Here is a 13,757-nt window from a genome sequence, read left to right on the forward strand (position 1 = left end):
ATCCGCCCCTCGTCTCACCGGGCACCGGGTTAGAATAGGAGCCGCTACATCGGGGGCCCCTCGGGGCACATCCTCCACAGCCCTGTAACAACTCGGGCGACAGTCCCTTTCGCCCGTACGTTCGTCCCGACCTGCCTCCAATCTTGTGGCTCAACGCTCCTCGCGTCTCTAGTAAGTCTCGTCTCGCAACAAATACTGGTGGTGGTTCATATTTCCTCATTTCCTGTTCCTTAGTCGCATCCTCCAGTTCTCCACGTGTCTCACCTCATTTATCTCCTCCAGGAGCTTCATGTTCCTGTCCTCGTCCTTCACCACATCAACGTGAAGAGAGGCCTCCATTTCAGACGCTTATAGTTTTCAGGGCTCCGCCCCCTACTCTCCCCGTCACTACACATCCGCCCCTCTCGGGCCTCCGCCCCTCTCGGGCCTCCGCCCCTCTCGGGCCTCCGCCCCTCTCGGGCCACGACGTGATCAATGGCGGCCTCGTGGCCTGACCAGTCTACTCTACATGAAGTATCTTCTGTCATGTTCTTTCTGAGCATCAGTAATGACCTCGGCGCAGCTGCTCAGACCCCAGGTTTTTGGGGCACGTCTAATACAAATAGATCATGGAACTCATGAGTGCAACGTCTTCCGCCAAAGAACTCATGAATAAAGCTGCTAAACCGTCCATTCTCGTGGTCTCTTTGTCTCTCCAGGGTGAAATAGCAGTATTTGTAGTAATGGCAGTACTTGTAGTAATGGCAGTACTTGTAGTAATGGTAGTACTTGTAGTAATGGTAGTACTTGTAGTAATGGCAGTACTTGTAGTAATGGCAGTACTTGTATTAATGGTAGTACTTGTTGCAGGTATGTGATGGTAGTACTTGTACTTGCAGGTATGTGATGGTAGTACTTGTACTTGTTGCAGGTATGTGATGGTATTACTTGTACTTGTTGCAGGTATTTGATGGTAGTACTTGTACTTGCAGGTATGTGATGGTAGTACTTGTACTTGTACTTGCATATATGTGATGGTAGTACTTGTACTTGTTGCAGGTATGTGATGGTAGGACTTGTACTTGTTGCAGGTATGTGATGGTAGTACTTGTACTTGTTGCAGGTATGTGATGGTAGTACTTGTACTTGTTGCAGGTATGTGATGGTAGGACTTGTACTTGTTGCAGGTATGTGATGGTAGGACTTGTACTTGTTGCAGGTATGTGATGGTAGTACTTGTACTTGTTACAGGTGTGTGATGGTAGTACTTGTACTTGCAGGTATGTGATGGTAGTACTTATAGTAATGGTAGTACTTGTAGTAGTGGCAGTACTTGTAGTAATGGTAGTGCTTGTAGTAATTGCAGTATTGTAGTAATGGCAGTACTTGTGGTAATGGTAGTACTTGTAGTAATGGCAGTACTTGTAGTAATGGTAGTACTTGTAGTAATGGCAGTACTTGTAGTAATGGCAGTACTTGTAGTAATGGTAGTACTTGTAGTAGTAAGTAATGGTAGTACTTGTAGTAATGGCAGTACTTGTACATGTAGTAATGGTAGTACTTGTAGTAATGGTAGTACTTGTAGTAACGGTAGTACTTGTAGTAATGGCAGTACTTGTAGTAATGGTAGTACTTGTGGAAATGCAGTACTTGTAGTAATGGTAGTACTTGTAGTAATGGCAGTACTTGTAGTAAGGGCAGTACTTGTAGTAATGGTAGTACTTGTAGTAATGGCAGTACTTGTAGTGATGGTAGTACTTGTAGTAATGGCAGTACTTGTAGTAATGGCAGTACTTGTAGTAATGGTAGTACTTGTAGTAATGGCAGTACTTGTGGTAATGGCAGTACTTGTAGTTATGGTAGTACTTGTTGCAGGTATGTGATGGTAGTACTTGTACTTGCAGGTATGTGATGGTAGTACTTGTACTTGTTGCAGGTATGTGATGGTAGTACTTGTACTTGTTGCAGGTATGTGATGGTAGTACTTGTACTTGCAGGTATGTGATCGTAGTACTTGTACTTGCATATATGTGATGGTAGTACTTGTACTTGTTGCAAGTATGTGATGGTAGGACTTGTACTTGTTGCAGGTATGTGATGGTAGTACTTGTACTTGTTGCAGGTATGTGATGGTAGTACTTGTACTTGCAGGTATGTGATCATAGTACTTGTACTCGTACTTGTACTTGCAGGTATGTGATGGTGGTACTTATAGTAATGGTAGTGCTTGTAGTAATTGCAGTATTGTAGTAATGGCAGTACTTGTGGTAATGGTAGTACTTGTAGTAATGGCAGTACTTGTAGTAATGGTAGTACTTGTAGTAATGGCAGTACTTGTAGTAATGGCAGTACTTGTAGTAACGGTAGTACTTGTAGTAATGGCAGTACTTGTAGTAATGGTAGTACTTGTAGTAATGGCAGTACTTGTAGTAATGGCAGTACTTGTAGTAACGGTAGTACTTGTAGTAATGGCAGTACTTGTAGTAATGGTAGTATTTGTAGTAATGGTAGTACTTGTAGTAGTAAGTAATGATAGTACTTGTAGTAATGGCAGTACTTGTACTAATGGTAGTATTTGTAGTAATGGTAGTACTTGTAGTAGTAAGTAATGGTAGTACTTATAGTAATGGTAGTACTTGTACTTGCAGGTATGTGATGGTAGTACTTGTACTTGCAGATATGTGATGGTAGTACTTGTACTTGCAGGTATGTGATGGTAGTACTTGTACTTGCAGGTGTGTGATGGTAGTACTTGTACTTGCAGGTGTGTGATGGTAGTACTTGTAATTGCAGGTATGTGATGGGAGTACTTGTACTTGCAGATATGTGATGGTAGTACTTGTACTTGCAGGTATGTGATGGTAGTACTTGTACTTGTAGTAATGGTAGTACTTGTACTTGCAGGTATGTGATGGTAGTACTTGTACTTGCAGGTATGTGATGGGAGTACTTGTACTTGCAGGTATGTGATGGGAGTACTTGTACTTGCAGGTATGTGATGGTAGTACTTGTACTTGCAGGTATGTGATGGGAGTACTTGTACTTGCAGGTTTGTGATGGTAATACTTGTACTTGCAGGTATGTGATGGGAGTACTTGTACTTGCAGGTGTGTGATGGTAGTACTTGTACTTGCAGGTATGTGATGGTAGTACTTGTACTTGCTGGTATGTGATGGTAGTACTTGTACTTGTAGTAATGGTAGTACTTGTACTTGCAGGTATGTGATGGTAGTACTTGTACTTGTTGCAGGTATGTGATGGTAGTACTTGTACTTGTTGCAGGTATGTGATGGTAGTACTTGTACTTGCAGGTATGTGATCATAGTACTTGTACTCGTACTTGTACTTGCAGGTATGTGATGGTAGGACTTGTACTTGTTGCAGGTATGTGATGGTAGTACTTGTACTTGTTGCAGGTATGTGATGGTAGTACTTGTACTTGCAGGTATGTGATCATAGTACTTGTACTCGTACTTGTACTTGCAGGTATGTGATGGTAGTACTTATAGTAATGGTAGTGCTTGTAGTAATTGCAGTATTGTAGTAATGGCAGTACTTGTGGTAATGGTAGTACTTGTAGTAATGGCAGTACTTGTAGTAATGGTAGTACTTGTAGTAATGGCAGTACTTGTAGTAATGGCAGTACTTGTAGTAACGGTAGTACTTGTAGTAATGGCAGTACTTGTATAATGGTAGTACTTGTAGTAATGGCAGTACTTGTAGTAATGGCAGTACTTGTAGTAACGGTAGTACTTGTAGTAATGGCAGTACTTGTAGTAATGGTAGTATTTGTAGTAATGGTAGTACTTGTAGTAGTAAGTAATGGTAGTACTTGTAGTAATGGCAGTACTTGTACTAATGGTAGTATTTGTAGTAATGGTAGTACTTGTAGTAGTAAGTAATGGTAGTACTTATAGTAATGGTAGTACTTGTACTTGCAGGTATGTGATGGTAGTACTTGTACTTGCAGATATGTGATGGTAGTACTTGTACTTGCAGGTATGTGATGGTAGTACTTGTACTTGCAGGTATGTGATGGTAGTACTTGTACTTGCAGGTGTGTGATGGTAGTACTTGTAATTGCAGGTATGTGATGGGAGTACTTGTACTTGCAGATATGTGATGGTAGTACTTGTACTTGCAGGTATGTGATGGTAGTACTTGTACTTGTAGTAATGGTAGTACTTGTACTTGCAGGTATGTGATGGTAGTACTTGTACTTGCAGGTATGTGATGGGAGTACTTGTACTTGCAGGTATGTGATGGGAGTACTTGTACTTGCAGGTATGTGATGGTAGTACTTGTACTTGCAGGTATGTGATGGGAGTACTTGTACTTGCAGGTTTGTGATGGTAATACTTGTACTTGCAGGTATGTGATGGGAGTACTTGTACTTGCAGGTGTGTGATGGTAGTACTTGTACTTGCAGGTATGTGATGGTAGTACTTGTACTTGCAGGTATGTGATGGTAGTACTTGTACTTGTAGTAATGGTAGTACTTGTACTTGCAGGTATGTGATGGTAGTACTTGTACTTGTACTTGCATATATGTGATGGTAGTACTTGTACTTGTTGCAGGTATGTGATGGTAGGACTTGTACTTGTTGCAGGTATGTGATGGTAGTACTTGTTCTTGTTGCAGGTATGTGATGGTAGTACTTGTACTTGTTGCAGGTATGTGATGGTAGTACTTGTACTTGTTGCAGGTATGTGATGGTAGGACTTGTACTTGTTGCAGGTATGTGATGGTAGGACTTGTACTTGTTGCAGGTATGTGATGGTAGTACTTGTACTTGTTACAGGTGTGTGATGGTAGTACTTGTACCTGCAGGTATGTGATGGTAGTACTTATAGTAATGGTAGTACTTGTAGTAGTGGCAATACTTGTAGTAATGGTAGTGCTTGTAGTAATTGCAGTATTGTAGTAATGGCAGTACTTGTGGTAATGGTAGTACTTGTAGTAATGGCAGTACTTGTAGTAATGGTAGTACTTGTAGTAATGGCAGTACTTGTAGTAATGGCAGTACTTGTAGTAATGGTAGTACTTGTAGTAGTAAGTAATGGTAGTACTTGTAGTAATGGCAGTACTTGTACATGTAGTAATGGTAGTACTTGTAGTAATGGTAGTACTTGTAGTAACGGTAGTACTTGTAGTAATGGCAGTACTTGTAGTAATGGTAGTACTTGTGGAAATGCAGTACTTGTAGTAATGGTAGTACTTGTAGTAATGGCAGTACTTGTAGTAAGGGCAGTACTTGTAGTAATGGTAGTACTTGTAGTAATGGCAGTACTTGTAGTGATGGTAGTACTTGTAGTAATGGCAGTACTTGTAGTAATGGCAGTACTTGTAGTACTTGTACTTGCAGGTATGTGATGGTAGTACTTGTACTTGTACTTGCATATATGTGATGGTAGTACTTGTACTTGTTGCAGGTATGTGATGGTAGGACTTGTACTTGTTGCAGGTATGTGATGGTAGTACTTGTTCTTGTTGCAGGTATGTGATGGTAGTACTTGTACTTGTTGCAGGTATGTGATGGTAGTACTTGTACTTGTTGCAGGTATGTGATGGTAGGACTTGTACTTGTTGCAGGTATGTGATGGTAGGACTTGTACTTGTTGCAGGTATGTGATGGTAGTACTTGTACTTGTTACAGGTGTGTGATGGTAGTACTTGTACTTGCAGGTATGTGATGGTAGTACTTATAGTAATGGTAGTACTTGTAGTAGTGGCAGTACTTGTAGTAATGGTAGTGCTTGTAGTAATTGCAGTATTGTAGTAATGGCAGTACTTGTGGTAATGGTAGTACTTGTAGTAATGGCAGTACTTGTAGTAATGGTAGTACTTGTAGTAATGGCAGTACTTGTAGTAATGGCAGTACTTGTAGTAATGGTAGTACTTGTAGTAGTAAGTAATGGTAGTACTTGTAGTAATGGCAGTACTTGTACATGTAGTAATGGTAGTACTTGTAGTAATGGTAGTACTTGTAGTAACGGTAGTACTTGTAGTAATGGCAGTACTTGTAGTAATGGTAGTACTTGTGGAAATGCAGTACTTGTAGTAATGGTAGTACTTGTAGTAATGGCAGTACTTGTAGTAAGGGCAGTACTTGTAGTAATGGTAGTACTTGTAGTAATGGCAGTACTTGTAGTGATGGTAGTACTTGTAGTAATGGCAGTACTTGTAGTAATGGCAGTACTTGTAGTAATGGTAGTACTTGTAGTAATGGCAGTACTTGTGGTAATGGCAGTACTTGTAGTTATGGTAGTACTTGTTGCAGGTATGTGATGGTAGTACTTGTACTTGCAGGTATGTGATGGTAGTACTTGTACTTGTTGCAGGTATGTGATGGTAGTACTTGTACTTGCAGGTATGTGATCGTAGTACTTGTACTTGCATATATGTGATGGTAGTACTTGTACTTGTTGCAAGTATGTGATGGTAGGACTTGTACTTGTTGCAGGTATGTGATGGTAGTACTTGTACTTGTTGCAGGTATGTGATGGTAGTACTTGTACTTGCAGGTATGTGATCATAGTACTTGTACTCGTACTTGTACTTGCAGGTATGTGATGGTAGTACTTATAGTAATGGTAGTGCTTGTAGTAATTGCAGTATTGTAGTAATGGCAGTACTTGTGGTAATGGTAGTACTTGTAGTAATGGCAGTACTTGTAGTAATGGCAGTACTTGTAGTAACGGTAGTACTTGTAGTAATGGCAGTACTTGTAGTAATGGTAGTACTTGTAGTAATGGCAGTACTTGTAGTAATGGTAGTACTTGTAGTAATGGCAGTACTTGTAGTAATGGCAGTACTTGTATTAATGGTAGTACTTGTTGCAGGTATGTGATGGTAGTACTTGTACTTGCAGGTATGTGATGGTAGTACTTGTACTTGTTGCAGGTATGTGATGGTAGTACTTGTACTTGTTGCAGGTATTTGATGGTAGTACTTGTACTTGCAGGTATGTGATGGTAGTACTTGTACTTGTACTTGCATATATGTGATGGTAGTACTTGTACTTGTTGCAGGTATGTGATGGTAGGACTTGTACTTGTTGCAGGTATGTGATGGTAGTACTTGTACTTGTTGCAGGTATGTGATGGTAGTACTTGTACTTGTTGCAGGTATGTGATGGTAGGACTTGTACTTGTTGCAGGTATGTGATGGTAGGACTTGTACTTGCAGGTATGTGATGGTAGTACTTGTACTTGTTACAGGTGTGTGATGGTAGTACTTGTACTTGCAGGTATGTGATGGTAGTACTTATAGTAATGGTAGTACTTGTAGTAGTGGCAGTACTTGTAGTAATGGTAGTGCTTGTAGTAATTGCAGTATTGTAGTAATGGCAGTACTTGTGGTAATGGTAGTACTTGTAGTAATGGCAGTACTTGTAGTAATGGTAGTACTTGTAGTAATGGCAGTACTTGTAGTAATGGCAGTACTTGTAGTAATGGTAGTACTTGTAGTAGTAAGTAATGGTAGTACTTGTAGTAATGGCAGTACTTGTACATGTAGTAATGGTAGTACTTGTAGTAATGGTAGTACTTGTAGTAACGGTAGTACTTGTAGTAATGGCAGTACTTGTAGTAATGGTAGTACTTGTGGAAATGCAGTACTTGTAGTAATGGTAGTACTTGTAGTAATGGCAGTACTTGTAGTAAGGGCAGTACTTGTAGTAATGGTAGTACTTGTAGTAATGGCAGTACTTGTAGTGATGGTAGTACTTGTAGTAATGGCAGTACTTGTAGTAATGGCAGTACTTGTAGTAATGGTAGTACTTGTAGTAATGGCAGTACTTGTGGTAATGGCAGTACTTGTAGTTATGGTAGTACTTGTTGCAGGTATGTGATGGTAGTACTTGTACTTGCAGGTATGTGATGGTAGTACTTGTACTTGTTGCAGGTATGTGATGGTAGTACTTGTACTTGTTGCAGGTATGTGATGGTAGTACTTGTACTTGCAGGTATGTGATCGTAGTACTTGTACTTGCATATATGTGATGGTAGTACTTGTACTTGTTGCAAGTATGTGATGGTAGGACTTGTACTTGTTGCAGGTATGTGATGGTAGTACTTGTACTTGTTGCAGGTATGTGATGGTAGTACTTGTACTTGCAGGTATGTGATCATAGTACTTGTACTCGTACTTGTACTTGCAGGTATGTGATGGTAGTACTTATAGTAATGGTAGTGCTTGTAGTAATTGCAGTATTGTAGTAATGGCAGTACTTGTGGTAATGGTAGTACTTGTAGTAATGGCAGTACTTGTAGTAATGGTAGTACTTGTAGTAATGGCAGTACTTGTAGTAATGGCAGTACTTGTAGTAACGGTAGTACTTGTAGTAATGGCAGTACTTGTAGTAATGGTAGTACTTGTAGTAATGGCAGTACTTGTAGTAATGGCAGTACTTGTAGTAACGGTAGTACTTGTAGTAATGGCAGTACTTGTAGTAATGGTAGTATTTGTAGTAATGGTTGTACTTGTAGTAGTAAGTAATGGTAGTACTTGTAGTAATGGCAGTACTTGTACTAATGGTAGTATTTGTAGTAATGGTAGTACTTGTAGTAGTAAGTAATGGTAGTACTTATAGTAATGGTAGTACTTGTACTTGCAGGTATGTGATGGTAGTACTTGTACTTGCAGATATGTGATGGTAGTACTTGTACTTGCAGGTATGTGATGGTAGTACTTGTACTTGCAGGTGTGTGATGGTAGTACTTGTACTTGCAGGTGTGTGATGGTAGTACTTGTAATTGCAGGTATGTGATGGGAGTACTTGTACTTGCAGATATGTGATGGTAGTACTTGTACTTGCAGGTATGTGATGGTAGTACTTGTACTTGTAGTAATGGTAGTACTTGTACTTGCAGGTATGTGATGGTAGTACTTGTACTTGCAGGTATGTGATGGGAGTACTTGTACTTGCAGGTATGTGATGGGAGTACTTGTACTTGCAGGTATGTGATGGTAGTACTTGTACTTGCAGGTATGTGATGGGAGTACTTGTACTTGCAGGTTTGTGATGGTAATACTTGTACTTGCAGGTATGTGATGGGAGTACTTGTACTTGCAGGTGTGTGATGGTAGTACTTGTACTTGCAGGTATGTGATGGTAGTACTTGTACTTGCAGGTATGTGATGGTAGTACTTGTACTTGTAGTAATGGTAGTACTTGTACTTGCAGGTATGTGATGGGAGTACTTGTACTTGCAGGTATGTGATGGTAGTACTTGTACTTGCAGGTATGTGATGGGAGTACTTGTACTTGCAGGTTTGTGATGGTAATACTTGTACTTCCAGGTATGTGATGGTAGTACTTGTACTTGCAGGTATGTGATGGTAGTACTTGTACTTGCAGGTATGTGATGGGAGTACTTGTACTTGCAGGTTTGTGATGGTAATACTTGTACTTGCAGGTATGTGATAGTAGTACTTGTACTTGCAGGTATGTGATGGTAGTACTTGTACTTGTAGGTATGTGATAGTAGTACTTGTACTTGCAGGTATGTGATAGTAGTACTTGTACTTGCAGGTATGTGATAGTAGTACTTATACTTGCAGGTATGTGATGGGAGTACTTGTACTTGCAGGTATGTGATAGTAGTACTTGTACTTGCAGGTATGTGATAGTAGTACTTGTACTTGCAGGTATGTGATAGTAGTACTTGTACTTGCAGGTATGTGATAGTAGTACTTGTACTTGCAGGTATGTGATGGGAGTACTTGTACTTGCAGGTATGTGATGGGAGTACTTGTACTTGCAGGTATGTGATAGTAGTACTTGTACTTGCAGGTATGTGATGGGAGTACTTGTACTTGCAGGTATGTGATGGGAGTACTTGTACTTGCAGGTATGTGATAGTAGTACTTGTACTTGCAGGTATGTGATGGGAGTACTTGTACTTGCAGGTATGTGATGGGAGTACTTGTACTTGCAGGTATGTGATGGGAGTACTTGTACTTGCAGGTATGTGATGTAGTACTTGTACTTGCAGGTATGTGATGTAGTACTTGTACTTGCAGGTATGTGATGTAGTACTTGTACTTGCAGGTATGTGATAGTAGTACTTGTACTTGCAGGTATGTGATGTAGTACTTGTACTTGCAGGTATGTGATGGGAACGCTGGAGCTGATGGTTTCTCAGGATTATGTGGTTGTTTATCTTTGCGCTGGAGCTCAGAAGAACCAGGTCCCGACTCTGAAGTGGCTCCGGGAGTGTTACACCACCATCGACCGAAGGTAAGGGCCAAGGGACCCCCACAGGGACAAAAAGACCCCCGCAAGGACCCCCACAGGGACAAAAAGACCCCCGCAAGGACCCCCACAGGGACAAAAAGACCCCCGCAAGGACCCCCACAGGGACAAAAAGACCCCCGCAAGGACCCCCACAGGGACAAAAAGACCCCCGCAAGGACCCCCACAGGGACAAAAAGACCCCCGCAAGGACCCCCACAGGGACAAAAAGACCCCCGCAAGGACCCCCACAGGGACAAAAAGACCCCTCAGGGACCCCCACAGGGACAAAAAGACCCCCGCAAGGACCCCCACAGGGACAAAAAGACCCCTCAGGGACCCCCACAGGGTCAGAAAGACCCTCACTGGGACAAAAAGACCCACACAGAGACAGAAAGACCCTCATAGGGACAAAATGACCCCCACAGAGACAAAAAGATCCCACAGAGACAGAAAGACCCCCACAGAGACAAAAAGACCCCCACAGAGACAGAAAGACCCCCACAGAGACAGAAAGACCCCCACAGAGACAGAAAGACCCTCATAGGGACAAAAATACCCCCAGAGACAAAAAGACCCCCACAGAGACAGAAAGACCCCCACAGAAAGACCCCCACAGAGACAGAAAGACCCCCACAGAGACAGAAAGACCCTCATAGGGACAAAAATACCCCCAGAGACAAAAAGACCCCCACAGAGACAGAAAGACCCCCACAGAGACAGAAAGACCCCCACAAAGACCCCCACAGAGACAGAAAGACCCCCACAGAGACAGAAAGACCCTCATAGGGACAAAAATACCCCCAGAGACAAAAAGACCCCCACAGAGACAGAAAGACCCCCACAGAGACAGAAAGACCCCCACAAAGACCCCCACAGAGACAGAAAGACCCCCACAGAGACAGAAAGACCCCCACAGAGACAAAAAGACCCCCACAGAGACAAAAAGACCCCCACAGAGACAAAAAGACCCCCACAGAGACAGAAAGACCCCCTCTCTTCCTGTGCTGTGTGCTTCAGGCTGAGGAAGAACCTGAAGTGTTTCCTGGTGGTTCACTCCACCTGGTTCATCAAAGTTCTCCTCACCATCGTCAGACCTTTCATCAGGTCAGATTTACTCCTTCTCTTTCTCGTTAGCGTTAACTATAAACAATAAAACATTTATTACAATATTGTATTTATTTCATTTGTATCATTTTGTTTTACCTTTAATTTATTCAACCATATCTGATTGTAGCTCCTCCTCTTCTCTCCTCTTTCCTCCTCTCCTATTTCCTCTTCTCTCCTCCTCTCCTCTTTCCTCTTCCTCCTCCTCTCCTCTCCTCTTTCCTCCTCCTCTCCTCTTTCCTCTTCTCCTCCTCTCTCCTCCTCTCCTCTTCTCTCCTCTCCTCTTTCTCCTCCTCTCCTCTTTCCTCTCCTCTTTCTCCTCCTCTCCTCTTTCCTCTTCTCTCCTCTTCTCTTCTCCTCTTTCCTTTTCTCTCCTCCTCTCCTCTTTCCTCTTCTCTCCTCCTCTCCTCTTTCCTCTCCTCCTCTCCTCCTCTCCTCCTGTCTTCTTTCCTCTTTCTCCTCCTATCCTCTTCTCTTTCCTCTTTCTCCTCCCCTCCTCTTTCTCCTCTTCTCTTTCCTCTCCTCTCCTCTTTCCTCTCCTCTTTCTCCTCCTCTCCTCTCCTCTTTCTCCTCCTCTCCTCTTCGCTTCTCTTTCCTCTTCTCTCCTCTCTCCTCTTTCCTCTTCTCTCCTCCTCTCCTCTTTCCTCTCCTCTCCTCCTCTCCTCTTTCCTCTTCTCCTCTTTCCTCTTCTCTCCTCCTCTCCTATCCTCTTCTCTCCTTTCTCCTCTCCTCTTTCCTCTCCTCTTTCTCCTCCTCTTCTCTTTCCTCTCCTCTTTCTCCTCCTCTTTCCTCTTTCTCCTCTTTCCTCTTTCTCCTCTCCTCTTTCTCCTCCTCTCCTCTTTCTCCTCCTCTCCTCTTTTTCCTCCTTCCTCTTTCCTCTTCTCTCCTCTTTCCTCTTCTCTCCTCCTCTCCTCTCCTCTTTCTCCTCCTCTCCTTTCCTCTTTCTCCTCCTCTCCTCTTTCTCCTTCTCTCCTCTTTCCTCTTTCTCCTCCTCTCCTTTCCTCTTTCTCCTCCTCTCCTCTCTCCTCTTTCCTCTTCTCTCCTCTTTCTCCTCCTCTCCTCTTTCCTCTTTCTCCTCCTCTCCTCTTTCTCCTCCTTCCTCTTTCCTCTTCTCTCCTCTTTCCTCTTCTCTCCTCCTCTCCTCTTTCTCCTCCTCTCCTCTCCTCTCATCTTTCCCCTCCTTCCTCTTTCTCCTCCTCTCCTCTCCTCTTTCTCCTCCTCTCCTCTTTCTCCTCCTCTCCTCTTTCCTCTTTCTCCTCCTCTCCTCTCATCTTTCCCCTCCTCTCCTCTTTCTCCTCCTCTCCTCTTTCCTCTCCTCTTCGCTTCTCTTTCCTCTTCTCTCCTCTTTCCTCTTCTCTCCTCCTCTCCTCTTTCCTCTTCTCCTCTTTCCTCTTCTCTCCTCCTCTCCTATCCTCTTCTCTCCTTTCTCCTCTCCTCTTTCCTCTTTCCTCTCCTCTTTCTCCTCCTCTTCTCTTTCCTCTCCTCTTTCTCCTCCTCTTTCCTCTTTCTCCTCTTTCCTCTTTCTCCTCTCCTCTTTCTCCTCCTCTCCTCTTTCTCCTCCTCTCCTCTTTTTCCTCGTTCCTCTTCTCTCCTCTTTCCTCTTCTCTCCTCCTCTCCTATCCTCTTCTCTCCTTTCTCCTCTCCTCTTTCCTCTCCTCTTTCTCCTCCTCTTCTCTTTCCTCTCCTCTTTCTCCTCCTCTTCCTCTTTCTCCTCTTTCCTCTTTCTCCTCTCCTCTTTCTCCTCCTCTCCTCTTTCTCCTCCTCTCCTCTTTTTCCTCCTTCCTCTTTCCTCTTCTCTCCTCTTTCCTCTTCTCTCCTCCTCTCCTCTCCTCTTTCTCCTCCTCTCCTTTCCTCTTTCTCCTCCTCTCCTCTTTCTCCTTCTCTCCTCTTTCCTCTTTCTCCTCCTCTCCTTTCCTCTTTCTCCTCCTCTCCTCTCTCCTCTTTCCTCTTCTCTCCTCTTTCTCCTCCTCTCCTCTTTCCTCTTTCTCCTCCTCTCCTCTTTCTCCTCCTTCCTCTTTCCTCTTCTCTCCTCTTTCCTCTTCTCTCCTCCTCTCCTCTTTCTCCTCCTCTCCTCTCCTCTCATCTTTCCCCTCCTTCCTCTTTCTCCTCCTCTCCTCTCCTCTTTCTCCTCCTCTCCTCTTTCTCCTCCTCTCCTCTTTCCTCTTTCTCCTCCTCTCCTCTCATCTTTCCCCTCCTCTCCTCTTTCTCCTCCTCTCCTCTTTCCTCTCCTCTTCGCTTCTCTTTCCTCTTCTCTCCTCTTTCCTCTTCTCTCCTCCTCTCCTCTTTCCTCTTCTCCTCTTTCCTCTTCTCTCCTCCTCTCCTATCCTCTTCTCTCCTTTCTCCTCTCCTCTTTCCTCTTTCCTCTCCTCTTTCTCCTCCTCTTCTCTTCGCTTCTCTTTCCTCTTCTCTCCTCTCTCCTCTTTCCTCTTCTCT

At 43.0% G+C, this 13,757-nt stretch overlaps 1 protein-coding gene across 1 annotated transcript in view; it reads left to right on the forward strand.

The window, feature by feature from the left end:
- LOC140361555 (caytaxin-like) overlaps positions 1–13,757 on the forward strand; it is a 72,605-nt gene that overhangs the window by 49,665 nt on the left and 9,183 nt on the right. The window contains exons 4-5 of the mRNA XM_072447267.1: positions 10,092–10,223; positions 11,238–11,349. Of these exons, the coding sequence (XP_072303368.1) occupies positions 10,092–10,223; positions 11,238–11,349 (244 nt within the window). The remainder of the gene's footprint in view (positions 1–10,091; positions 10,224–11,237; positions 11,350–13,757) is intronic.

Source organism: Eucyclogobius newberryi, unplaced genomic scaffold (assembly GCF_026437365.1).
Source record: "Eucyclogobius newberryi isolate DKJ021-1_F unplaced genomic scaffold, fEucNew1.0.hap1 SCAF_16, whole genome shotgun sequence".
NCBI classification, from domain to species: Eukaryota; Metazoa; Chordata; class Actinopteri; order Gobiiformes; family Gobiidae; genus Eucyclogobius; species Eucyclogobius newberryi.